Source organism: Montipora foliosa, chromosome 8, assembly GCF_036669935.1.
Source record: "Montipora foliosa isolate CH-2021 chromosome 8, ASM3666993v2, whole genome shotgun sequence".
NCBI classification, from domain to species: Eukaryota; Metazoa; Cnidaria; class Anthozoa; order Scleractinia; family Acroporidae; genus Montipora; species Montipora foliosa.
The window spans coordinates 45,764,396-45,791,895 of NC_090876.1; the positions used below are offsets into that span (position 1 = coordinate 45,764,396).

Here is a 27,500-nt window from a genome sequence, read left to right on the forward strand (position 1 = left end):
GCTTGGCGGCCGTTGTGCCACAAAGTAAATCTACCGAGTTGTGTAGCTCGGCGGTCGTTCTGCCACAAAGTAAATCTACTGAGTTGTGTAGCTCGGTGGCCGTTGTGCCTCAAAGTAAATCAACCGAGTTGTGAAGCTTGGCGGCCGTTGTGCCACAAAGTAAATCTACCGAGATATGACGCTCGTCGGCGCCATTTCATCATGACTTGTGATATTTACGGCATTGAAATCAACAAACTGAATTTATTTTGTCCAAGCGTTCAGCACAGAAAAGTAATCTTAGGTCTTCAATACCACAAGCTGAAAAGACTTGCAAGTAATAGTTTCATTTTAGAGTAATTTTCAGTAGTTTTCTACTTGTAGAATTCCAAATAAATAGTTAATGATTACGTCTAACAAGTTGTCACGTTCATAGATGCAGTACAGTGGAATTAGATCGTTATATCGAGGTATCGTTATAACGAGACTCCCGATATAACGATATTGCCTTAAAATAACCGAAAATATCTTATTTCGGGGTAAAATTAACATGTGCGTTTTTACTACTGTACATATTGTTTAATTAAACTTGTAATGAGTATCAAATGACTCACAATTTGCAAAGCATTAGACGTTATCAAGGTTACACAACAAAGTCTGTGGTATGAATCGTAAAAGGGAAACAAAACAAAACAAAACAAAACTTAAACATTTGAAGTTGTATCTGTGTACTGATGCTGTAATATCGTTATATCGGGGAAGGTTTTACGCTCGGTACGCTAAGAACTCAGCGTTATATCGGGAATATCGTTATATTGAAGATCGTTATATCGGGGTTCTGCCCCATACATTTTACTGTAACTTTTGCCGGGACATAGCATGTTTATCATTTTACCGGGGATATCGTTATATCGAGGATCGTTGTATCGGGGTTCCACTGTAATAACATTTCCCTATCACACGAACCATCCACCCTCCCCCTTCAGTTGCTACCTGTACCAAAGCTGTACCGTCCTACAAACATCGAACGCACTCGCCTAAGCTTCGATTACCCCTAGTTATAATTTGTTACCTTCTGCTTTCCACCGTTTTTTTACTCCTTTATCAAGTAGGCACAAGTAGAATACTAGATTGTCTTCTAAATCAGCGTTTTGTATTCCTACTGCCAGGAATAATAATGGGAAGTTCAACATTCGTTTCAATGGGGCTGTTCTTTGGAATAATATGGAGGAGCCTTTAAAAATTCTTCGCTTTCACAAATTAATAGGCATATCACAAAGTTGAAGCAAGAACCAATCAGCTGTAGGGCTGATAATGCATTATCAGCCCGCTGTCAGTCTTTCGCGGCCCGCTGGGCGTGTGTTTTGAAGAGGCCGATTTTCTATTTGGCCGCGAATATTGATAATAATTTGTTGTTAATAAAACAAGATTTTGTGCTTGCCAATCAAAGTACTTGCTTCTTTGACCAGTGAATCTGGAATTCTTTTTTTTTTTTTAATATTTTACTTTTCAAAAAAAATGGGTCGTATCGGGGCCGAGGGGAAACGAACCATTCTAAATATTCATATCATTTCTTTATCGTGATAAAATAATACTTCTTTGTTATAAGTGACACCAACTGAAATTTAATTATATAATTTCCATGGATTTAGGCTTGCAACGGTAAATAAGGCAAATATGGTATTGCGTATCATAAAGCGGTCCATCAGAAAAAAACCAACCAAGATGTGTTTTCGCAGCTCTACAAGTTACTAGTCAGACCCATTCTTGAGTATGCGACTCCTAGCTGTTTAGAGCCCGTACTTGATTAAGAATATTGTGGTGCTAGGAAAGTACTTGCTTTAAGACAGAAACGGGGTGAAATGAGTTATGAACACCGTTGCAGTAGTTTGCTGAAGTGGCAAACACTAGAAAAGCGTAGAGAATTTCTATCTCTGGTTCAATGCAGTAATATCTCTTTCACAGATTTCTTTGAGTTTGCCAAAAGTGTACAAGAGCTACTCACGACGACAAACTTTACTGCAGAAGCGCGGTTTGTAATTGTTACAAATATTCTTTCTTTGTTCTCATTGCAAGGAAACGGAACGATTTGCTAAGATATATTGTACATGCCGAATCACTATCTGTTTTTAAGAGTAGACTTAAACTTTATTTGAATATTTATTGAATTAGTAGCTATCGAAATTTTTGTAAGTTTTTTAGTTTGGGAAATTGTTTTTATACAGGGTTAACCTCATGATTTCCCTTTTCAGGAGGTTTATGAATTTGTGCTGAAAGAAGAAAAACACGTTCAATTTTCTTGCGTGCAAGACACACGCATGTCATTATACGAACAGCACCATGGAAACACTACAGATAGGACACTATTTTTTCTCAAACAATCAGCTAACAAAAGAAAACCCCATATTATTTAACATCTTGCAGCATTTGCACAGGCCGGTCTTTCGAAATCGTGTGGTATCCGCAATTCGGTTTCACTTTAATCGCAAATTGTAACAACATTTACGTTCTATTTCGCTAAGCTCAAACGAACGTGAACTATTTTCTCCCTCGATGCTTTAAAATACACAACAAACGACTTCATAATGGGTGGGTTACTCAGGCAATCCAACCATTAGATTAGAGGAAAAATAAAAGAAAATCTGTTCGATCAAGAGGGTTTGGGGGGGGGGGGGGGAACCACAATCAGTGGCAAAAGTCTTGGGACATTCACCCTTTGAAGTTGGACAATGTTGCCAACAGTGAACATACATTTCCTTGTCTATTTGAACATTGATTGGGGGAGGAGGGACCAACATTTTGAAGCTCTTAGTGGAATTTTGACAGTTATGCTTAGTTTCTGACATCTGAAAGGTTTTCAGGGCCATCCTGTCATTAGCGTCCCAACTGCGTTTGCCACTGATTGTAGCTGAGAGCGTCAGAGTTGAAATTTCGAGAGTGAGAGAACAACCAAAACTTGCTATCTGTTTATAAAATAGCCTGATAACTCAATGACAATATCCCTGGGGATTACTAAAACATGCACCTAGGTAATACCTGATAACAAACCACAAAATCGCTTCAAATTAGAAGGATTCTAACTCATACCAATACAAAATCCATTTGGAACATCGAGTTCACAATCGTTGCCTTAAGCAGTTAAAGGCCTGGCTTTGAAAATATGTTCAGAAGTGTAGCTGATCGCCAATATCTTTCCCCAGATATCCTACAACCCAATGAAACTTTCCCTGAAGAAAAAACTTGTTGTCCTCTTTTGCCTCAATGTATAATTTTGATCACGAGACTGGTCACGTGATAAATATATGAATCAGCGATGCGGTGGCGGGATTTTATGTTTACAGATTAATGAATCAACCTTCCAAGTGGAAATCCAACATATCCAGCTTTAATTTCTACGCTTAGAGTGATCGTTCTCGGCAAGTTTTAGTTTTAAATTATCAACAGTCAGTGGTTGAATTCCGGGCCGAAAAATGACCTTCGTCCTCATAATATGACAACCATGGTCACTCCAAACATAAGATGCTGGAAATAATTAATTTGCATCAGAAAAGGGTTTTTCTTTGATCTTATATCCTACAACCGTCACCTACTCCTTAAATAAATGATTTTGTCAAAGAAACGGTCATGTGACACGTCACGTGATCTGTCTTGTTTACCCCCGAAAATTTGTTCATAATCATTGTTTGCAATTTCCCCTGGGACATGAAGATGTCCCAGGATAAATCGAAAACAATGTATTGTGGGATTTGACAAAGTAATGAATTATTTATCATTTTCTGCTTGAGGCCTTAAACTGCTTGAGGTGCATTTCGCCTGCGTGGGTAATGGATAAACGAAAAGAACGGCCCTTTTCTACTTGGGTTAGTTATGAAGAGAAGTGAGCCACAAAAAGCGACTTGGTTATGGTTCCTTGACACTAAATCTAAGCATTCTTTACCCAACTGAAATTGAAGAAATCATCAGCATAAACGTTCTCGTCAAAATTTATATTTTTAATGAATAAAAAAACACAGGGACAAGCTCGCAAGCAAACTTTCCAGATGACATGCTGCATAATACAATACACAATACATACTTAATTGACCACTCTCCATGGGGGCTTTTTTGGGCCAATGAAACACAATCAACGAAACGACCGAACAACAACAACAACTGTTAAGAATCCCAACTGGCTGGAGTCAAACCAGTTGGCTTTTTACAAGTGCGGCCGAGAAAATGAACCAGGGACTACCAGGAACAAATTCAACGAGTGGTCAGAACGGGTTTTGAACCCGGAAACTCCTAACCAGTGTACCGCACTGCATCTCTTTACAAACATAACACACACAGACATAAAACTTTATTTCATTTCGAATTTTTAAGTAGCTAAGACAAGCTTGTACGTATCTTCGAGAGAAAAAAAGAAAGCAAAGGAAGAGAAACTAGATCCTTCAAAAATTCTCATACTAAAAATGAAATAGTAATTCTTAAGATACTTACATTTAAGTACAATAATTACCCAAAGCTATATTTCAGGTTCTCTGCTTTTATGAACCATAGATTTTGCAGCTGTATAAGGCGGAGACAAAAATAAAGTTTGTCTGTTATCCTCTAATATAACGAAGCCTTAATACACGTTGTCTTTGAATTTGACGCTTGCCCCATTTTTAACACTTAATTCAAATAACGATGAGAGAAAAACTATTCATTCTGAATTTAATTCATATTCGAATTTTTACTTTATCTGGACTGTGTTTGGCTAGTGTATGCACTTACCGTCAATTTTGCCAAGGCAGCATTCACCTTCACCCCATTTTGTGCCCTATTTCATCGATTCGATGTAACGAGGAAGCTTATAATAAGGTACCTACCGGAACTGAATATTTAATACCTTTGGCAACCTTGACATTATATATCACGTACCCGCCATAGCACGTTTCCTTCATTAAACCGAGACGAAAATATCTTTCTTTTGATTGATGTTACATGAAGGATGAAGTGTCTTAGTCTTCGTTCTTCAAAGGTTTTAGGTGTACGCGCACAAAGATAGATTGCAGGCGTAGTTAGATTTGGACGATTATCATAATTTTCAAAGAACTTATTTCTCGGATTCATGATCATTCCCTTTTAAAAATTCTTTTATTCGGTTCACTTTAACAAAAGACTGACCTTCGCACTTATAACTATAAGATAGGATAAATAGGACCAGTTTAAGGACAGAAAATGAGTTAATCTAAGGAAGTTCAACACTGAAGACTAAAGAAAACTATGGAATTTCTCGTGACATCTGCGGGCTTATAGATTATGTATGCATAAGTCACTTCTATTTTATCTTGCAAGAATTGTTGACGATGCTGTGTTTCTAACTGAATACATGTCCATTTCGATCAACACTATAAATAAGCCTCTTTGGCTTAGCTATTAGGATGCAAGGATTGAATGCATCGCAACTTGGGTTTGCTTATGCGCTGTGTTTTGCGTTGAAGAGAACTCATTGTTGTAGGGGCGGGTTTCGTCGCCTGACATCAGATTAGACTGAAAAAAAGAGGAATTATGAAGCGGAAACAAAATGTTCAGTCCTTTCTTAGAAGTTGGAATAAACGTTTGGTTAGTGCAAAGTTCTGCGAGGCATGCATGACATGCAGCAAATTAAACGTGCGTCAGAACAGTTTCAAGTTAGTTCTTTTGTACTATTTAACTTAAAGTAGAAACGAGTGAGTTTTACTCAAGAGCGTGTTTTGTTATTTTTGAGCTAAAACGAAATATATACCGGGGGGGCAAGGGCTTCCGAATGTTGAAACAACAAGTGCATTGAAAGTTGTAAAATGTCAGCAGCTGGGAAGCCAAGTTGATTTTTGCGAGATACAATCTTCTTTTCTTTTTTTTTTTTAACATACGAAGGTCTAATTTTGGAGCAAAGGCTGAACGTTCTTATCTATTTTTGCGATGTGAGGCTGAAAATTTTAAGATCTTCTTGAATTTACATCGGACCTTATTTCACCTGGTGACTTTAATGGTGTTGAAGTTGTTTTGGAATGAATATAAATAAGAACTGCTCATTATTACAAACTGAGATATGTACCATGCAATGACAAAACCATTGTTATGTTATACAAAATATGCCCTTAGTAGTTGGGTTAATTTACATTTATTTCCCTACATTTTATGCCTTCATTGAAAAAACAATGATGAGCGCAAGAAAAACGTTCTTAATCGACTCTCAGCCTCAGGAATATTCTTAACACGTTCTTAAAATGTTGTTAATCTCAGCCTCAACGTTCTTGTAAAAAAGGTTCTTATAAAATAAAAAGAGTGCATTTCAGTGTTTGGTATATATGTACAAAGCCTACCGTAAGTAATGTCCATGCACGGTCCATAGCGACCCGATCCCCTGATTGCGAGCTTCAAACCACGATGGGAGGAAACTGAAAAAAGCACAGACAAGTGCATTGAATGACAAAGACTCACTTGTATTGATATTTATACCTCAACTTTCATAATGGCTATCACAATAAAAAGGTTTCATTTCATACCGCCCCGTCTCTTGTTATGGTTGATCGGGCAAAAAAAATAAGAAGAATGAACACTTGAAGGGGTCTGGGATGCAGAGAAGGCCAGACTGCTAACTAAGAAAGCCTGGTTACAAAGTCAAGAAAACGTTCAGTTATAATTTATGCTCGAGTTTACTTTTGTATGTTAAATGTCACGTTTTATCTGTAATATATATAGTCAGATGGTAAAAGATGTATAATAACACGATTATCAAATGCCTAAACAGCCTTTTAAAAACGTATACAAAAATTTGGTTTTATCAACGGAGTTCGGATAATGTAAATTGATCATGACCACCGTACAGAGATTTTAAGCTATTCTAAAAGCTGAGTTAATAATAATAATAATAATAATTACAGTTTTTGGAGCGCCTTGCTACGCCTCGGCGCTCTTACAATACTAAATAGAAATAATGAAAAATTGATAACTATTTACAAATTTCTATACAGTTGATACAGTTGATCTAAATTACAATACAATTACAATGATGAAAGAAAAAAAAAAAAAAAAAAAAAAAAGTTTCGAGCGTTAGCCCTTCGTCAGAGCGAATCGAGTAATTGTGGGTTATGTGTAGTTTTTGTAGTGGAGTAGAAGCTACGCTATTGGTGGTAACGTGGAAAATAGGAATACGTTAGTTAAATACATTAGTCTTATAAGAAACGATTTAGAAATACATGAAACAAGAAATATAAGTGATAAAAACCGACGTTTCGGTGCATCTTGCGCCATTATCAAGGTTACATAAAGATAAAATGCGGTTTGTGAAAAGGCTAAGTTGAAACGAATTCTCTTCGTGCTAAAGTATTCTTGTAATTAGCTTGGCACTCTTTTATGCAAATTCGTTTCAACTTAGAAAACGTAACCTTTCCTTGTAATTACAAGAATACTTTAGCGCGAAGAGAATCCGTTTCAACTTAGCCTTTTCACAAAACGCATTTTATCTTTATGTAACCTTGATAATGGCGCAAGATGCACCGAAACGTCGGTTTTTATCACATATATTTCTTGTTAAATACATTAGGTAAGAAAAATAAGAATACATTAGTTAAATGAAAAGCATTCGTTACTACCGTGAGGATGAAGGGTGCCGATTTGGAAGATGAATTTTTGTTCCAGATTCTTGGGGCTTTCCGTCGTACCTTGATGTAGGGAAAGGCCGCAGATAGCCATGTGTTTTTTGGAGTGGTTAGGGAGATAAAAATGACGAGCGACTGGCTTAGATGCATCCTTGTCATTTTTCTCAACATCGCAAAGGTGTTCGCGGAATCGGTCGCCTAGTCGTCTACCTGTCTCGCCAATGTATAAATGACATTTGCGGAGGTACATGTGAAACGATCGGTGATCTTAACAGATCGCTTGGATCCCGATATATCGCTAATGTTAAGAGTAAAAGGGCAAGTTTTGCATCGCGAGCGCGCACTTTTGAAAGTGCCGGGTTGCTCGTTAGTTTTGAGCGCGCTTCTAACTAAAAAGTTGCTTACGTTTTTTTCTCGTTTGAATGAGATAAGTGGAGGTTGCGAAAAGATTCTACCATTCTCAGGATCATTTTGGAGTAATTTAAAGTTATTAAGAGTGATACTTTTGATTGCGTGATTATGAGGATGGAGAGTGAGGGTGAATGGAATTCTGTCATTCTTATCTTTTTGTGACGTTTGTAGTGCTGACTGTCGATCAATTTGTTGGGCGTGATGATGGCCCGCTTTGACCACAGAGACAGGATGGCCACGTTTTTCGAAGAACTGGCACATCTCCTCTGATTTGCTGGAAAAATCGGAGTCATCACTAGATAGACGTCGAAGTCTAAGAAATTGAGAATAAGGAATGGAGGTCTTGACATGTGATGGATGTGACGAAGACAACATATAACTGTGAGAATCTGTAGGTTTGTAGTGCACACTGGTACATAGCACGTTGCCGCTAATAGAACTTCGATATCTAGGAAAGTTAATGAAGTTTCCGGAATTTCCAAGATATATTTAAGAGCAGGATGAAAAGAATTGACCGAGGTTACATATTGATCGAGTTCTTCTCTGCTGGATGAAATAGCGCCGATGCAGTCGTCGATGTAGCAGCAATAGAGTTCAGGTTTGGGGCCGTTGTACTGATTAAAATTGGTGTTCAACATATCCTACAAAAAGATCGGCATAGCTAGGTTCCATTCTTGTTCCCATCGCTACACCATTAATTTGTTTGTAATAGCTGCAGGCGAATGAAAAAGAGTTAACTTAAGGGTTAAAGCTAGTTCGGCAAAGCGGAGGAGCGTTTCCGAGCTTGGTTCTTTAGCTTTCTTTGACGGTGCGTTGATCGAAAAAGTGTTTAAGTGCTTGAAGGCCTTCGCTATTGGGAATGACTGTGTATAGAGATGTGATGTCCATAATGTCCATGGTGAAAATAAGTTTGTCTTGGCCGGAGAAATTGAAATCGCGGAAATTTTTCAGTGCATGTGTACTGTCTTTAATGTAAGATGGCAAAGATTTGACGATAGGCGTCATAGTCCTGTCTAAGAAGCTAGAAATAAGGCCGGTGGAGCAACTACAGGAAGAATAGATAGGACGACCTGGGTTGTTAGGTTTGTGAATTTTTGGCAAGAATTTATTGCACGAAGTTCTAGTGGTGGTGATGATGAGATAAGTTGCAGTGTCGGGTTATTCTTGATTGACTATAAGATTCTGAATGGTGTCTTTGACAAGTTTTTGATTTGCGGAGGTGAGATCTTCTGGACTTTGGCATAAAACGAGGTGTCAGAAAGTAGCCGCAAAGCTTCTTTTTAGTAAAGCTCGGACCGCCAAACAACTACCGCGCCGCCTATGTCGGCTGATTTGACAACTATTTCATTGCGTTTAATTTACTAAGATTTTTAAGCGCGGCCCACTCTTCCGAAGAAAGGTTGGAAAATTTAGTGTTATGATTGAATTTAAGTTTGTGAATGTCGTGACGGCATTAACTGGTGAAATAATCTAGAGGCAAATTTTTCAACATCTTGCTTAATAGAAAATTCATTGGTGCGTTTGGTAAAATTTAGGCCCTTACTGAGAACAGATTTTTCTGATTCAGTAAGCGGAAGATTTTCTGAAATTGTAACTACGGTATTATGGCTATACGATGTTGTGTCGTTGGTAATTTGCGGACCTATTAATTGTTGAAGTTTGCTTTGGTGTAAATGGTCAAACAGTCCAGTTCCCGGATTTTAGCGCGAATCGATATTGTACTTAAACTACTGGACAGGTTTTGGAAAGTTGGGAGCGACACCGAAGAATTTGTTTGTCAAGTGCGATTCGGTTTTTGCACATAGCTCTAATTGTGATCCTCATAATATTACGTGAAATAGAATTTTGCGCGCATGGAATTTGGTGAAGATATTGATTCGAGTGAGAGAATGTAGAAGCATGAAAGTTTCAGCGAAAACCTTTAGGAATGACCTTAGAATTTAGGCAATGGCCAATGAAATTGATATGATCATGACTACAAAACGTAGTACTATGAGACAAGGAAATCACATCACACCAATTGCTGTTAATAAAAAAAGATTATGCTTGTAAATTAAAGTATTTGCTTACTCGACTAGTGAATCTGGAATCTGGAATTTTTTTTAAAATTTATTTTATTTTATTATTTTTTTTTACTTTTCGATAAAAATGGGGTAGGTCGGGCGATGGGAAACGAGACATTTTATTGGGACAGCCTATTCTAAATATTCATATCATTTCTTTATCGTGATAAAATAATACTTCTTTGTTAGAAGTGACACAAAGAAAACCCGAAATGGCTAACAACAGCGGCTGAAATTTGATTTTATCATTTCCATGGATTCAGGAGTAAGTGTAAAATGTTCCATTTTATAATCTGCAGGTGTTTATTAATTATTGTCTAAGGGTAATAATGACATTAATTGACCAATGGTTTTAAACTTCAGTACACTTCATTTATATTTGAGCTGACTGTAAAGGTCATTTTGCCATGGCATGCCGAAGAAACTCTTTCATATTCACATTTACAAAGTGTAAAACAAAAAGGTTTTAGCATACTTTTGGTCAGTTTGCATATGCATCAACCTTTGGCCTTTATAAAGGTAATGGCTAGCTGATGGGCGGGTTATTAGACGGGAAGTTGAAATTATAACAAAAGCCACTAATTATTTCCTGGCAATACAACGTACAACCGGACGATTTCGGTTTTTTTTTTTTTTTTGAACCAGATATGACAAAAAAAGAATTCCCCCTTTCTTGCAGATATTTCATTTATTATTTACATAAATGACATCTCGACACATGTGACATCTAATGTCAGGATTCATGGCCGTAGCCAGAAAAAAATTTTCACTCAGGCAATGCCATAGTTAAATTATCTTTGTAGGTATTTAGGGTATTTTTTGGTGGCTACATTTAAAGACAGCACTGGAGTCCGGCATTATTAAAAAAAGTCACGAAAAAAATGACTGAAGCAACTGCCTCGGATTGCCTCATACTGGCTACGGCTCTGGGATTTATGCAGATGACACTAAAATTTACCTAACATTCGGTTCACTAGATGAAGATGACGAACATTCGGTTCACCACATGAAAATCGAAAACAATTCCTATGCAAATTTTGAGGGGAAAAAGAGGTATATCATTGGATTTGAGAAAGTTGTGAATTACAAAAAAAAAAAACAATTTCATGAAAGCTCCTGACCCAGACCTTAAACTGTTTGGGGCGCATTTCGCTTGCGTGGGTAATAGCTAAACGAAAAGGACGACCCTTTCTACTTAGGTTACTTACATAGAGGAGTGAGCCACAAAAAGTGACTTGGTTATGATTACTTGACACTGAAATTTAAGCTCTCTTTACCGAACTAAAATTCAAGAAATCATCTTCATAAATGTTCTGGTGAAAATTTATATTTTTCATGAATAAAAAACACAGAACAAGCACGCAAGCAAACTTTTGCAGATTGACCACTCTCAGTAGGGACTTTTCAGGGCCAATGAAACACAATCAACGAAACGACAGAACACCACAACAACAACTGTTTAGAATCCCAACTATCTGGAGTCAAACCATTTGGGTATTCACAGGTGTGGCCGTGAAATTGGACCAGGGACTACCAGCAACAAATTCAACGAGTGATCTGAACGGGTCTTGAACCCGGGAACTCCGGATGTAAAGGCAAGCTTCCTAAATTTTTACTTTATCTGGACAGTCACTGTGTTTTGGCTAGTGTGTGCACTTACCGTCAATTTTGCCAGCGCAGCATTCACCTTCACCCGACTTTGTGCCCACTAAGTCTTCGATTCGATATAACAAGGAAGCTTATAATAAGGTACCTACCGGAACTGAATATTAAATACCTTTGGCAACCTTGACATTATATATCACTTAGCCGCCATAGCAGGTTTCCTTCATTAAACCGAGATGAAAATATCTTTCTTTTGATTGACGTTACATGAAGGATGAAGTATATTTGTCTTCGTTCTTCAAGGGTTTTCGGTGTACGCACAAAAAGAACTTATTTTCAAAGAACTTATTACTCGGATTCATGATCATTCCCTTTTTAAAAATTCTTTTATTCGGTTCACTTTGACAAAAGACTGACCTTCGCACTTATAAGTATAAGATAGGATAAATAGGACCAGTTTAAGGACAGAAAATGAATGAATCTAAGGAAGTTCAACACTGAAGACTAAACTTGAGAAAACTATGGGATTTCTCGTAACATCTGCGGGCTTATAGATTATGTATGCACAAGTCACTTGTATTTTATCTTGCAAGAATTGTTGACGATGCTGTGTAAACATTTCTAACTGAATACATGTCCATTTCGATCAATTCGGCCAACTCATATCGTGTTGACCATTACCTTAATTAGTAGGTAGAAACGTTTCATCATCACCTCTCTGGAGGTCGCTTTTCTCAGTTCAATTTAGTCTCAATTCTTAAATAATCAACTGCGGACGATTTCTATTTCCCTGGGCGTTTTGCAGCGTTTTACTTCCGAAATGCTCTGCAGTATTCCAACGTGGCAGAGCTAGATTTGAAAATATAACGGTGGCTTACTTTTTCATCTTTATCCTCTATAACAGAATAACATCTTTGCTAATTACTTTTTGTAAAAATTTTGCTTGAAGAAAAGTCATGTTTGCTGTTTCCCATCTCCAAAGTATTTTATCCTACTTTTTAAAGTGGCAGAAAAATAGTGCTACTTATAACTAGAATTTAATCCTTAAATATGAAGGATATTTTAGCTCATAAAAATTGTTGTAAGCATCAAAAGCGCCTTGAAATGAATCAACACTATATAAATTTTCCTGTACATTGCCAATTACGCGCTGTATCCTCGCCGGATGTTAGGGTTGTGTTAACAGATATCAAAAGAACGCAGAAGTAAGCCTGGATGCAGTTCACAAAGGAAGCGAAGGCTGAGTTTATCCTTCATTAGCCCTCAGGCGCGAGCTACACGGAAATATGATTTAACAACCCAGGGGAAGTTTTAACGATGTAAATAAATTAAAATTATGTAAATTTTAATAAACTTGTTTCTGGCGATTTTAAAGCAGTATGTAATGAGTTTTTAATATTACTTTGAAAAGCTGAAAAAAGATGATTGGAAAAAAAGTAAAACCAAAAATTATGGTTCAGTTGTGGTTAAACTATTATTTTAACAATTTAACAAAACTATAAATAAGCCTCTTTGGCTTAGCTATTAGGGTGGCAAGGATTGAATGCACCGCAACTTGAAAATTTTGAAGGAAGGGTTTCGTTTTTACAAACGTTGGCCGTGTAGCACTTTTATTTCAACGGACTTAACTGATTAGAGTGTAATGTGAAGTGCTAGTTTTGTACCCATATGAACCACGTGAGCGTTAGCCCTACTAATGGAAATGGGTCCACACAAAGACAGAGAAAAACTCTGACCAGGGCCCGGTGGAATTGAATCCACGACCTTCGGGTTAGATTACCGCTGCATGCTCTACATATTGAGCTACAAGGTCAGACGGGAGCTGAGGCCGTGGGAACTGAAGATATTAAAGTCACGGCAATGAAGGGTTAGTATGTTTTACAAACGTTGGCCGTGTAGCACTTTTATTTCAACAGACTTAATTGATTGGAGTGTAATGCGAAGTGCTACACGGCCAATGTTCGTAAAAACGTAACCCTTCCTTGTACCTGCACATATTGATTGCCGTGACTTTAACATCTTCAGTTCGCACGGCCTGCTCCCGTCTGACTTTGTAGCTTAGTCTGTAGAGCAGCGGTAATCTAACCCGAAGGTCGTGGATTCAATTCCACGTTGGTCAGACTTTTTTTCTGTCCATGTGTGGGCCCATTTCCATTTGTAGGGCTAACACGCACATGGTTCATATGGGTACAAAACTAGCACTTCACATTACACTCTAATCAGTTAAGTCTGTTGAAAATTTTGAGCCAACTTTTTCAAGTTCTCCTGTTGTGCTGCGTAAAAAATAGTTAGTTACATCTCCTGATATCTTTGTTTTGGTATTCTAGGGGCATTTTAGTTCTGAGCAATGGTAGTTGAGGGTGCTCATTTTTAATTTGACCGCCAAAACATAAAAATTATATATTGTGACTGACAAAACCCCTTGAAAGCCAGTGGCCAATATTGTTAGCCAACAACATCCAACACTTTTGGTGCGCTAAAACACGGTTGTGTAAGGCAGTGGCTTAGGCTCTACCGATCAGAAAGCCGGAGATTGCCCACGTGGCCAAAATGAACCAATCGGTTTGGAAGTCGCATAAATTGTACCCAGTCCAGAAAGCGAAGCGACGTCACAATAGAAGTTGATTAGCTCCTTCAATTCAAAACAAAAATTGGGTTTTAAAGCCGTATGAAAGGGGACTTTATTCAATAGGCCATCTCCGAATTACCTTTAGCCTCTTTTTCAAAGCAAGTCCTGGTACTCATTTTTTTCTTATGAAAATGAGTTCTCATTCATCTGCAAATTAAACTCATTTTCATACGAATAGAGCAAACCTCGGGTTGAAAAAGAGGCCACAGGTAATTCGTAAATGGCCTATTGAATGATGTCGTTGAAGAAGAAAAATTTGTTTTGTACATTGTTTCCGAAGCACGAATCACGTGAATTCGACTTTTTGTTGTTTGGTAAGCTCATAAAAGAACTATCTGTACCCATAAACAGAGTTCGTTCAAGCAGGACAATATATGGAGACAGGAAACAAAGCGTGAAATGTCACCACCACTGGTTTGCACGATATGGTATTTATCAAGAAGGGAGTGATATTTCATGAAAACGTTGTCGCTTGCAAATCCTTCTGTATCGAATGAGATGTCTACTTGGTAGTGTTTCACGAGTTCATTGATGACTGTGGAGTCCAATTCTCGAAAGGCAAGTTCGTAGACTGGCGGGGCACCTGAACCCTTTATAAGTTTGAGAAGCACTGGCAACCTGTTGTCTCTCGGTTCTCGCGCTAGCAGCCTGGGCTTAACTTAATCCAGGATTAGCGTAAACGTTTGTTTCATATTTTCAATTTCTTTTGCTTATTTTTGTTTTTCAAGATTGACATATTCTAATGTAAAGTTTACCGAATATCAGCGTTGTACAGCATTTGGGAGTAGTGAAATAAACTCCTTGGTTAATTTTTAATCTGGGGTTAGCGTTAATTAGCTTTTGAACAACTGGGCCCTGTTGTTTCTCAGCTTCGCTTGTTGACTGGTGTCTCTCACTGCATTATTTCCTCTGCCTCAGGCCAGCAATCATGGAGCTTTGCTGGACAGGAGACATAACATAAAATACAATACAATACAATATTCTTTATTTTCAGAGGGTAATACATGATTAACCCAATAATGAATTTTCTAACACATGGCCCTCTGTATATACCACAGAAGACAGACCACAACACCGGGAACTACATGCCCTACTCTTTGCGACAAGTGTGCGGGTTCTTTTACGTCCCACAGGATTATGAACATTGAAGGATTGTGAGACGGGACCTCCGGCTTATCGTCCTTATCCGAGAAGACTAGAGAGTCTAACCATTTGCAGATGTAATTACAAAGGCAGCACTTTCTCCTCAGTTATTTAAAGACCCTGAGTGTTGGTCCGGCCGGAGTTGAACTCACGACCTCCCGCGTGACAGCCCGGTGCTCAACCAACTGAGCCACCGGTGCGCGGTGGTCACACTGGTCGAAGGACTAGCGGAGTATACTCTATTACCCCCTTCGGTAAAGGATCCTTCGATGTCTATTCGGGATATTATCACCGGTGTTGGAGGATGGAAGGTTTCTATCGGGGATGGGACGAGTACAGTATCAGGCTTTGGTGACCTGACGGGAGAGTTTTGGTTAGGAAGCGGCAGGATCCGCAGGTTGATGGCCGTCAGGCCCAACTCTCTGCGAGTGGATATGACGATAGTGAAAGGCGTCCGAAAATATGTGAAATACGGAAACTTTCCATCGGCAACGAGACAACGCAGTATCGACTTTACGCGCCACCTTCTTCATATTCAGAAAACGCGGGACCTGGATTTTAATTCACTGACACTTTTCAGTTTTCCACAAAAGACAGAAACAACGGATATTACCGTGCTGTGCTCAACTGCGCGGTATTTAAGAAACCCGGTTGGTGGTTTCGTCATTGCTGCTACTTTAATGTTAATGGAGAATACATTGGAGGATTCCTACCATTTGACGAGGGACCCATTTCCTTAAAATTGCAATCTTTTTGCTTGACAACCATTGTCTGGTTAAACAACTTAGGCCTCATATACTCCGACATGAAGGTGAGGCAGTCTTGAGCCAAATGCATCCAGCCAAAAGTCAGTGCAGGGTTGCCTTGGTTAAAATCTGATCTGTCCTTAGTTAACAAACCTTAGAAAGTCTCTTTGAAACGTAAGCCATTCCGGCTTACTAACCAACGGTGAATGAGAATTTCATTTTGTTGAAGCAAAAGTGGTGGCGTCAGTACAGGTAATAATGTTAACAGGGGATGGTCGAAAGAGACCGAAATGAAAATAAAGGAGGAAATAAATGGCTCGCATTGGGTGAGGACATGTGACCGGTAACTAAATGAGATCAGGTAATGGTGTGCGAGTCAGGCTTGCACGGTTGAAAGTCCTGATGTTTCGTTAATTTCGTTACTCTTTTATTTCTGTTTTCGATTAATGATTTTTTTCCCATTTTTTCAGTGATAACTAGCCATACTTTCGTGCTTGCCCCTTGCGCTTCAAACAGTTATTTCTTTCGTTAACTGCCTAGCAGACCTTTCGAACTTGAAAAATCTTAAGATCTTTTCCGTCTTATGAGGTTTCGCGTCCGTAAAATCGATTTTGGTGGGCTCTTCGAATACGATGTTGTGTTGCTATCGTGGCAAATTAAGCGGCAGTAGCCACTGGAATGATGCTATTAAGAAAAGTTTTGCCGCTGAACTTTCTGTGCTTTTAGTCCTCCGCTATTTTAATGCATGACGTTAATTTACTAATCAATGCGCTCCTCCAAATCTTTCCGAACTATTCATTCGTCCGAACCAGATCCATTCTTATTATAAAAGATCCTTAACTGCAGTTCAGTTATACGTCCAGAGATCTTGATTCACTCTTCACTCAACAACTGTTCTCCTTTTCCACAACTGGCCATAGTGGTGCAAGAATTTGGAATACGATTCCTCCAAAGCTACGTTTCTTAAGTAAAAGTTGATCTCTGTTGTTTGTAACTTTGATTATACCGTTTAATTATTATTAATTATTCAATTATTAACATTAAGTTGTATAGTTAGAAGGGACGAGTAAATGGCACAAAACTGCACTGGTGTTACACAGCCCCCTTAACTGTCGGTCAGTTATACGTCCAGAGATTTAAAACCAGTCAACAACTGTTCTCCTTTTCCACAACTGCTGCGAGAATTTGGAAAATGATTCCTCCTAAGCTACGTTACTTAAGTAAACCTCTTTTCAAACGAAAAATGCACAAACCGCTTCAGAAGGAATCTCGTATCCCGGTCTTCCTTACAGTGTAGCTTAAGTAGCTTTAAACACCCGTAAAACGGAGCACTGATGGAGAGAGAGGGGGGGGGGGGGGGGAGTAAAATGAGCGCACCGTCTACCTCGGCTTTGTCAGTTGAATTACAGTTACGAGTTAAAGACGCTAGATATGGTTACTTTAAGGTTTTGCAGACTGTTGATATGAGCACAGTTAATCTTTCTTTCCTTTCCTCATTACTAGATCCAGATTAGACCGATTTAATTTATTTTATTTTGTAAGATTTTTCTTTTTAATTGTTATTCTCTTTATTGAGCCTGTTCTAGTTTTGTTGCCCACCTAGAATAACTATGCTACTGTGGGTAAAAAATATTGTAAAATCTGTCTTGTTATAATAAAATGTTGTTGTTCTCTATTTTCAGGGTTGAGCTGCGGGGATATTGCCAACCTCGTCTCCAGGCCTCAGTTGTTCAAACGATGGATTGCACTGTCAACCGGATAAGTCACTATCCAGTGGATACATCATAGCCAAACCAATAGGCCTTTTGCAACTAACGATCACATGGTACAAAATCCGCCATGCTGGAGGGCAAGCTCATTATTATTCCCCCACTAGGAAATTAAAACAAAGGCAAGTCCAGCATGGCGGATTTTGTACCATGTTATCGTTAGTTGCAAAAGGCCTATTGCGCTATCCAATGGACAGTGATTTATCCGATGCATTGTGCTATACATTTTTTGAAAAACTGGGATTGAGGCCCGTTTCTCGAAAGTCCCGACACGTTACGGGCCACTTTCGGGTGTCACAATTCCCTTTGCATCTCACGAATGGAGAGGATTTAAGTCGTCAAACTTCAGTCATTTTTTCTTTTTGTTACTTTGAAAGCATGTTGAAAGATCGGCTTTCAAAAAAAAGTGGTTGGCAGTTTCACAAATGGCTTTTCGGGCCCGAAACATTTTCGGGACTTTCGAGAAACGGGCCCCAGGTCTTCTCGGCGATTAGCTTCCGTGTTGAAAGCAGAGACGACCCTGGGGACAAGGTTGAGAACTGTATGAAAAAAGAAGATAACAACAACTAAAGGCCCATCGGAAATGTATCTTTTCTTTTCTCGTTTAAAAAAATCATGCATCACAGTTGTTTATTCACAGGATTTTTAACAAAATTTCATCTCATTGCCAAAGGGCTTCGTTGAACTGATCAAGTATGCTCTTCTTTATTTATCACAGTACAGTCAACCAACGAATTTACAAACTGTTATAGTACGAACTGATTCTAAATCTTGAAAACAGCGTAATGGTTCCAGAGCAAGAACAGCAAGTTGCAGAGTTTAAAATCAAAGAAGAAATCTCTTGAAACGATTGATTAAGAAAACCGGTCCAAGTTCCTCACTTTCCAGTGTCAATCAGCTTTTATTTCTTTTGACCAGCAAGGTCCAATGCGTGGTCCACAGCCATCATGCAAGCAAAAACAGTCAATACCATCTTAGTCTTGACCTCTACCAGATCCTCAGGCAGCGCATAGAGCTTGGCACCGATTTTTCGGGCCATTGAGATGGCGTACTTGGCGTTCGACAGCTTGTCATCGTCCGTTTCTCCCTTGCTGACCATGTTGTAGTGGATGAAGCCCGGCTTGATAGCATCGATCAAATCAAACACGCAGACACTGGTGGAAATGTTGGGATCTTTAAAACTGGTTATTCTGGTATCTTTCCCGCCTTTTCCCAACTTGTCATTTACCCAGGACACGATTTCTTCGTCTTTGATTGGCTTGTCGCTTTGGGCGCATTTTTGCAGGATAACCAATGTGTAGGCGCGCATGGCCTGGTAAAGGATAGCCAACATTAGCTTCTTGTTGCCATCAAGCAAGTCCTGGCCTCCAATTCCAACAACTGAGAATTCCAGCTTCTTAGCAATGTCGATGGCATAATTGCAGTTTTCTAGTTTCTTCATTTTTTCGCTCAATTTCTTGAAAGGGGGTCTGTTCACCTTGGTCCAGTCCACAATGCCAACCTTTACCTGCCAACAAAACAGTAATTAAACAGCCAATTTGTGATGGGTACCCAGTCGCTTTGAATTATGAAGCTAGCCGCCTCCGATTTAAAAAAAGACTAATCCATTTTATACTTACTGGCATTCCTTAGTAATCAGAACTGCCTTATTAGTTACTTTAAACGTAAACGTGCTGTGAAAAAAAGAGACCCCTTGCCCCTCAGGGGAAATGATTTACAGTAGCTGATTTTAAAATCAAAGTTTCCGAAATTCAGTATCAGGTTTTAAAAGTCCACTGCAAACTTCGAAACGCGGTTAGCCGTTAGCGGATTGCCGTGTGCGCACTGGCAAAAATAGACTTAAGCATAAGGTCATTTCATTTATTTATTCGCTATAAGAGGTACAAGAGAGAGAAGAAAAAAAAAAAAAAAGTCTTACTGTTTACAATCTCATGGCGAGGAAGCCCAAAAGAAGCCAGCAGGCTTATAGAGAATGGGCTCCCTCAGATAAATAAATAGAACAGAATTTTAATTTTATGAGGAAAAATGGCAGAGCTACTGTAAAAATCTTATGATAAATTAGATAGTCATATTGATCATAATTAGGTTAAAAAACAGAGAAAGAGAGGGGAAAAAAAAAAAAAAAAAAAGATATATATATATAAATGTATTTTAATAAATATTTAAGATAAGAGGAATGCTTTCAGCTTACGGCAAAACGAAGCGGTACTTGTTGCATTACGAATTTCAGAACTCAGAGAATTAAAAAATTTAGGACCTTGGAAACTAATTGAGAACATTCTTACATTGGTTCTGCACTGTCCGGCATTTGGCGGGAAAAAGCGCGTCATGTTGGATTATTGCTTTACTTTACATGTTTTAATTCAACCAAGCTAGCGTCCTCAAGAATGTGCAAATGATCAGTAAAAATGTTAGTTCATTAAAAAACATAACTTATAGGTTTAATTTAACGTGAGGTCCTACAGAATTTTAAGGGGTGAAAAACCTTTAACGGGGCGCACGAGTCCACAACATTTTGACCACTGTGATGACGAGTATCGTTAATTGTCGATAAGAGTACAGACAGCGCTGAACCACTTTCGATTTGTTAAGTCGAGATTTGAGATTTTCCAAAAAAAAATTCAAATAACCCTTCAGGGGCAGCCAACGAGAATATAGTTCAAAACCACTTAACATAGCATTGTTAAACGTATTTTAGTATTTAAACGGTAGATATAGGCATATTTTTATCCACTAAAATTTTTTGATCTGTTCGGATTCCCTAGCTGAAAGTCTAGTGATCCGAAATTATAGGGATCAAAACTTACCTTTTCGAAAATTTCAGCCAGAAAAAAGGATCCCGAAAATTCTATGTGACCTTATTAGGGTAAATATCCGTTAAGAATGGGCAATTATACCATGTCACGTTTTAGATGTTCGAATATCCTAGGACAGGCAGGCAAGCAAGAAACTTTACCACAAATGTTCCGAAAGTTCTAGATCTCAAATCGTCTTCCGAACAGAAATTTTCCGAAAATTGACGTTGGGTGCTCCTGACCCTTGTTTCATATGAGCTCATTCTCCCTGTTTTTCACAGATATCGAGGAATGTTTCCCGTCCTCGTTAACTCTCATGAACTCCTTTTGTTCGTCCACTAGCAATTGCATATTACACCATTGTTATCTGTGTCTCTAGTATAGAGATTGGTTGCAAACCATCGGGTCGGATAAGAGAATTTTCAAGCTTCTATAAGAAACAGAACCCTGCCGTTTATCGTTTGCAATTTCACTTAAACGTGATGCTGAGGATGCGTTCCGAATCAAATAGGAATATAAGGAATAGAAGTTAGAAATCCTTCCCTAAATTTCTCTATCATTCCATCGGTTCACGTTACACTTAATGCTTTCTAGTGATTAACAAAACGGGTGTGTCAGATTGATCCAAACAAACTAATGATACCAATGGAGAGTTTACTGTATGGAACAACGCCCGGGGAACAACGACGGCTACAGTAACGACAACGCCCCAAAGCAATAATATAATTGGTTGAAAGTGGAAAAATAATCTCGCTGGACATGTGGCACGCATTTAAGCACATACTTGGGCGGGAAAATGTATCAGAACGACGTGAAATCACCAAATTTGAGGTTTTGACAACAATTTTGAGAATGTGAAAGGTGAACCTTTCATTCTTAAGATACTTCGCCCGTATTGTGCGCCGTGAACGAGACGGAATTGTAGCCAATGTCTTACGATACTGCAAAGTTATATTTTGAATCCGGTGACGTTTTCGTCGGAACGTTGCCGTCGTAGATCGTCAAGTACCTATTAAGAACGGGAAGGGGTTTTTCTCTGTCTGGGCGTGGTCCCATTTCCGAAGTCCATAATCCAGAAGTGTCCGGCGATCTCCCTCAATTGACCCTGACCCATCAGTTTACAGTATTATCTAACTTTAGAATATGGGTCCGCCAAATGGCCCATTACCAAGTTGCTGTTTGCCTCGGGTTCAAAACGAGTCGGTACTAAACGATTCAAATGATGAGTTTTATTTGCATGAAAACACCCCACTCATTTCCATTTGAATGGTTGTGCACCAAGTCTCGTTTCGAGACCAAGGCAAACAGCAACTCGGAAATGGTTTATTATTGCCAATCAGATTGGGGCTGATGACCACAACGATTGTGATTTGACTACAGCCAAGTAGCTGCACGAGAGAATATTGCTCGAGCTTAATTAAAAATCATGCAGAGATCGTACAAAAAACACATGAAAGCAGTAGCCGTCCTAAAAATAGATAACACAGAAAACTGGGACGCATTTCATCGCACATCGAGACTTCTGGATTACGGATTTCTGCTCATTATTATTACAAGGGATCAGATGGGTTGCATGTCATTAAAGATAGCAATAAAGATCTTTGTAAAAGATCTCTTGGTCTCTCTTGGTCGACTCCGTGTCATCCTATCAAGGAGAAACGAGAGGCGGCTATTGGGCTTTTGCAATCCAACTTCCATTCGTCCCCGTCGCGAAGCAGCAAGGTTTCACAGTTTTCAAAGACCTGACTTACTGAAGACGGCCACTGAAAGGCGAAGGTCTGGCGGCAGCGTGAAGGCCTGTCACCCCATGCTGCTGTATACTCCATATCGAAAGTCACAAATTAGCATATATCAAAAGTGAGGGAAAATTTCATGCTAAAGTACTAGCCTCATCGCCAAAAGTTGCTAAATATGCAAATGCAATGCTGATGTTAGGCAAATGAAAGGAAAGCGATTTTATTATGTTGAGGTCAACTTTTGATATCCTGCGTGACTGTGCAAGGAAATAAAGAATACCCTTCCAGTCAATAGCTTTCTATGATTAACTCTTACTAGAGAAGAACGATTTTCATTTTTGCGGGTAGAGGTTCTTTTCTGGCTTAAAAATGTGACGTTGTGGCTGGGAAAGGCCCGCACAAGGAAAATAAAGAAAACTCGGAGTGATCAGTCAAATAAATAAATAAATGATGGAAGGGAACCTACGACATACAATACAATACATACTTAATTGACAGCTCCCCATAGGGGCTTTTCAGGACCAATGAAACACAACGAAACGACAGAACAGAACAACAACAACTGTTAAAAATCCCAACTGGCCGGAGGCAAACCAGTTGGCTATTTACAAGTGCAGGTGGGAAGTTGAACCAGGGACTACCAGGATCAAATTCAACGAGTGATCAGAGCGAGTCTTGAACCCGGGATCTCCGGATCTCAAGGCAAGCGCCCTAACCGCTGGGCCACACTGTTTCCGACCAATTTCGGCTTTCGGACAAATTTCGGACATCCGGATTAGATTCGTTGAAGAAGTTAGGTAAGTATTTTTAAAACCCAAAACGTTAAGACATTCGGCCCACACGGAAAAGAAATCGAGCTCACCAGCTCAAACAGCTGAAGCAGAATCGACCCATCGTCCAGATCCAAAAACAGATTTTGCACGAACGGCTTCACCCCCATGCTGTTCATCCAATTGCGGAATGTCTTCTCTTCGCGGGTTTCCTCGAGGTTGGGCAGCTCCTCTTCGGCTGGTTCTAGTGCTGGATAGTTATTAAACAGATTGCATACAAACGCCAAGTTGAGCTTGGTGTTTCCCCTGACGATGTCCTTGACGCGCACAAACTTGCGGCAGTTCATCTTTTTAGCATTCTCCAGGACAAGTCCAGCAAGTTTGGTGGGGTCAGACTCGCCAACGTGCGGCTGGTCGATTCCAAGTTCACGAGGAGCAATCTGTGCCGGGAGAATGAATCGAAGTTACGTCAGAATGTTTGCACCTCAGGTGCTCGCGTGACAGAGAGCTCGTGACAGAGTTTGGCCACGCCACGCCGTGACAGAGTTTGGTCACGCGCTAGCCTGTACCAGGCTCCCGGATAGTCGGAAAGGTCCTTCCTCGACCCCAGCCCCCAGGGGTTTTTTGGCAAGCAGTTTCCCGACTATCTGGAAGCCTGGAACAGGCTAGCATTGCGCAAAACGAGGTGTGCGAATGAATCATTTGTGAGCTTGCATATTTTCTGGAATCTTTGGGAAAAAACTGATAAATTTAGAAGTGTAGGCTCTGTTAATTTGCACTTCGTTTTCGACTTGAAAACACAGAAACCCTAACTGGCAAAGTCAAACGACAAAATCACGTCAGAAATGTCTGAAACCAGTTCTACAGTGAGCACGACGTAAAGTTATCTACTCTACTTCGTGTGCGTTAGATATCACCTGCTAACCAATTCTTTGTTTTGGTAACCACGCTGATTTAGCAGATAGAGCGAGTTTCAATCGAGTGTCGTAAAACCAAAACCAAAGTAATTACTTTGGCCAATCAAAAAGGACGGAGACAATCCAGTAAACCAATCAATACTCGAAGTAGCCGACTCAAAGCGCGGGAAAATGTACACGCGCGAGACACGATTGCTTTTGGTTTCACTCCTGATTGGTTGAAAAAGTGGCGCAAGAACTTTGAACCGATCGCTGAGTGAAGTAATGCAAAACCAAGGCAATTCCCAAATTACTTTCGACACTCAACTGAAAACCGCTCTCGTTACCATTTAAAACCGCTAGCAAAATTTTGCAACAATCATCAGAGTAAGAGGCGGGAAAAGTATCAAATACAAGGGTAGAGTAAAGAGACCGGCGCCATATTTGTTTAATCACTCTGGACGGCTCGCGATTAACGTGTCGGGCATACTTTAAGGCAAATTTGCTGCAAGAGTCCTTTTTTTTAATTAAACATATTTAAATTAAAAGTACATGTTTGCCTTAGAGCGATTTCAATTGAGTGTCGTAAAACCAAAACCAAAGTAATTACTTTAGCTAAATCAGAATGGAGAGAGACATTCCGGTAAACCAATCAAAACTCGAAGTAATTACACGTAGCCGACAAAAGCGGAGGAAAATGTGCCCGCGCGAGCCACGATTGGTTTTGGTTTCACTTCTGATTGGTTGAAAAAGTGGCGCGAGAACTTTGAACCAATCACTGAGTGAACTAATCATAAACCAAAGCAATTTGCTAATTACTTTCGACACTCAATTGAAAACCACTGCAAGAGCTCACTAAAGAGCTCATCTTGGGAGCTTACACCTAAGCAAAACATACAGCATTCATAACACGTCACGAGTAAATTACGCTTTTATAAGAAAAAAAAAGCAAAAGCGTTTGGATTCTTTAATAAATTGTTGAGTGTGAAAAAACAATTCAACTTTTTCCTCTGTTGATAAAAGAGAGAATCCAAATAAGAATAAATCAGCTTTTGAGAGTCAAATAATCTCGCCCATTCGTTATAAGAAAAGACAAGTGAGCAGCAGAGGGCAATTTTCTTCTTGGAACAACATAATTATGACCATATAATAAGAAAAGAAGTTTTGTCTCTTTATCAAAACCACAGCTACAAATAGGAGAGAAACTAACTCCGATCTTGTTCACAACCTGTAACAATCGTCATTACCTGGTGCAGCAAGACGCTGTAGTTCTCAGCATCAGAAATATCCGATGAAAAATTCGCCACTTGGCGGACGTGTCCGGCCTCCTGGAGTTGATAGTTGAACCAACGGAGCAGGATGGCTTCTGGTGGTAGGCGGAGAAGCTCCTCGATGGTCTCGTCGTCTTTGACTAAACGCACGATCCCGGGGCATTTGTGAATGGTGAGGTTGGCAAACAAGCCAATCTGAGGGGAGAAAATACACAACACAATATACTGTATCATAGAGACTCTTGTTCTTCGGCTATCTTTGTTTAATAATGAATAAGTATGGGGACCCCTCGCAGGGGACTGAGTAGTATGGTATGGTATAGTGTAGTGTAGTATAGTATAGTATAGTGTAGTGTAGTGTAGTGTAGTGTAGTGTAATGTAGTGTAGTGTAGTATAGTATAGTATAGTATAGTATGGTGTAGTGTAGTATAGTGTAGTGTAGTGTAGTGTAGTATAGTGTAGTGTAGTGTAGTGTAGTATATTATAGTATAGTGTAGTGTAGTATAATATAGTGTAGTGTACTGTAGTATAGTATAGTATAGTATAGTATAGTATAAAATAAAATTTCCTTCCGTAGGGCTAACGCTCAGATGGTTCATATTTGGTAGAAACGTAGCACTTCACATTACACTCTAATCAGTTAAGTCTGTTTTAATATAAGTTCTACACGGCCAACGTTTGCAAAAACGCAACCCTTCCTTGTACTTGCACATGTTAATTGCCGAGACTTTGACATCTTCAGTTCCCACGGCCTGCTCCCGTCTGACCTTGTAGCTCAGTCGGTAGAGCAGCGGTGATCTAACCCGAAGGTAGTGGGTTCATTTTCCACTCTGGTAAGAGTTTTCTCTGTCCTTGTGTGGGCCCATTTCTATTAGTAGGGCTAACGCTCACATGGTTCATATGGGGTAGAAATCTAGCACTTCACATTACACTCTAATCAGTTAAGTCTGTTCAAATACAAGTGCTACACGGCCAACGTTTGCAAAAACGTAATCCTTCCTTATAGTATAGTATAGTTCACATCTGAGAATGGTTAGGTTGGCAAACAAGCTAATCTGATGGGAGAGACCAACACACAATTCTGCGTTAATGAAGGCCCATTTACCCTACAGAGAATTTTTGGCACGGCTCAAAAAAAAAAATGGAACCCGTATTAAAAACCACGATTTGGCTTGGATAAACCGTCCTGTGGTGTAAATGACATTGCTGTACCTAGTTTCATCGGTGCCGAACCAAAATTTTACTCGTACTCGGACCGACTGAAAAGGAAGTCGAAGCACGGGCAAACTGGGTACCAGAAAAATGAAGCTGGCTCTGATAAAATGACCCGTGTAAACGATTCCTCGAGCCCATCTCTCATTTCTGATGACCCTTCGGGCACCTGTGGGCAGCAGAATACATTAAGGGAATGCGCATTGAGAAGTTCCACTCCGTAAGGAAAACAGATTCTATGCGGCTACACTGGCCATTTGTGTAAATTTGAAATTTCTAACAATATGGGCGACCTTTTTTTAAAAGGAGAAATTCCAAATGCTTCTCTTCCACCATTCTGAATAAGAAGTGCCGCATGCGCAAGGGGGCTCCTTGTATGTCTGCAAGTCAAAAACTTGAGCCAGCCACCCGTACCAGAAACAAATCCGCAGTGCTTCGTTCGGCTTAAAAAGGGGTGCGTAAACGATGAACAAGTGCCACGTACAATTTCTGGTTCCCGTATCACATTTGCCAGAAATGTGCCAACAAATTTCCGTAATGTAAATAGGCCTCGCATGAGCATGGAGACCCCTCACGGGGGACGGAGCCACTTTGATGGTATTGCTCATAAACAACGTGAACTTTCCATTACGAGAGTTCGGTCTTGTACATCAAAATTACAAATTGCATTATTTATCTTGCGTTGAAGTGTTTCTTCTGCTAAGTTTTGTGGAGTTGGAAGAAGAAGAAGCTAAAGAAAAAAGTTAAAGGAAAACTAACGCTGAATTTTAAAAGGCTGAGAGAAAACTTCACACTAATCCTGGATTAGCTACATCGTTCTTTGAACAGCTGTGTCCTGGTGTCAAAAAGAAGACCTGCTTTTGCTTC

At 39.4% G+C, this 27,500-nt stretch overlaps 2 protein-coding genes across 3 annotated transcripts in view; both read right to left on the reverse strand.

Annotated features, from left to right (window-relative positions):
• Positions 1-11,805, reverse strand: part of LOC137967875 (angiopoietin-1 receptor-like) — a 37,443-nt gene extending 25,638 nt beyond the window's left edge. The window contains exons 1-2 of one of the 2 annotated variants that reach the window (XM_068814471.1): positions 6,492-7,211; positions 6,309-6,383 (exon numbers count right to left, since the gene is read on the reverse strand). The gene's annotated coding sequence lies outside the window, so the exon portion shown is untranslated. Of the gene's footprint in view, positions 1-6,308; positions 6,384-6,491; positions 7,212-11,720 lie in introns of those variants that run through there. The other variant, XM_068814472.1, reaches the window with a different exon arrangement.
• Positions 11,806-18,554: 6,749 nt separating this feature from the next.
• Positions 18,555-27,500, reverse strand: part of LOC138013404 (plastin-2-like) — a 13,719-nt gene continuing 4,773 nt past the window's right edge. The window contains exons 3-5 of the mRNA XM_068860473.1: positions 25,397-25,615; positions 23,346-23,693; positions 18,555-19,459 (exon numbers count right to left, since the gene is read on the reverse strand). Coding sequence (XP_068716574.1) covers positions 18,854-19,459; positions 23,346-23,693; positions 25,397-25,615 — 1,173 coding nt within the window. The 3' untranslated portion in view covers positions 18,555-18,853. The remainder of the gene's footprint in view (positions 19,460-23,345; positions 23,694-25,396; positions 25,616-27,500) is intronic.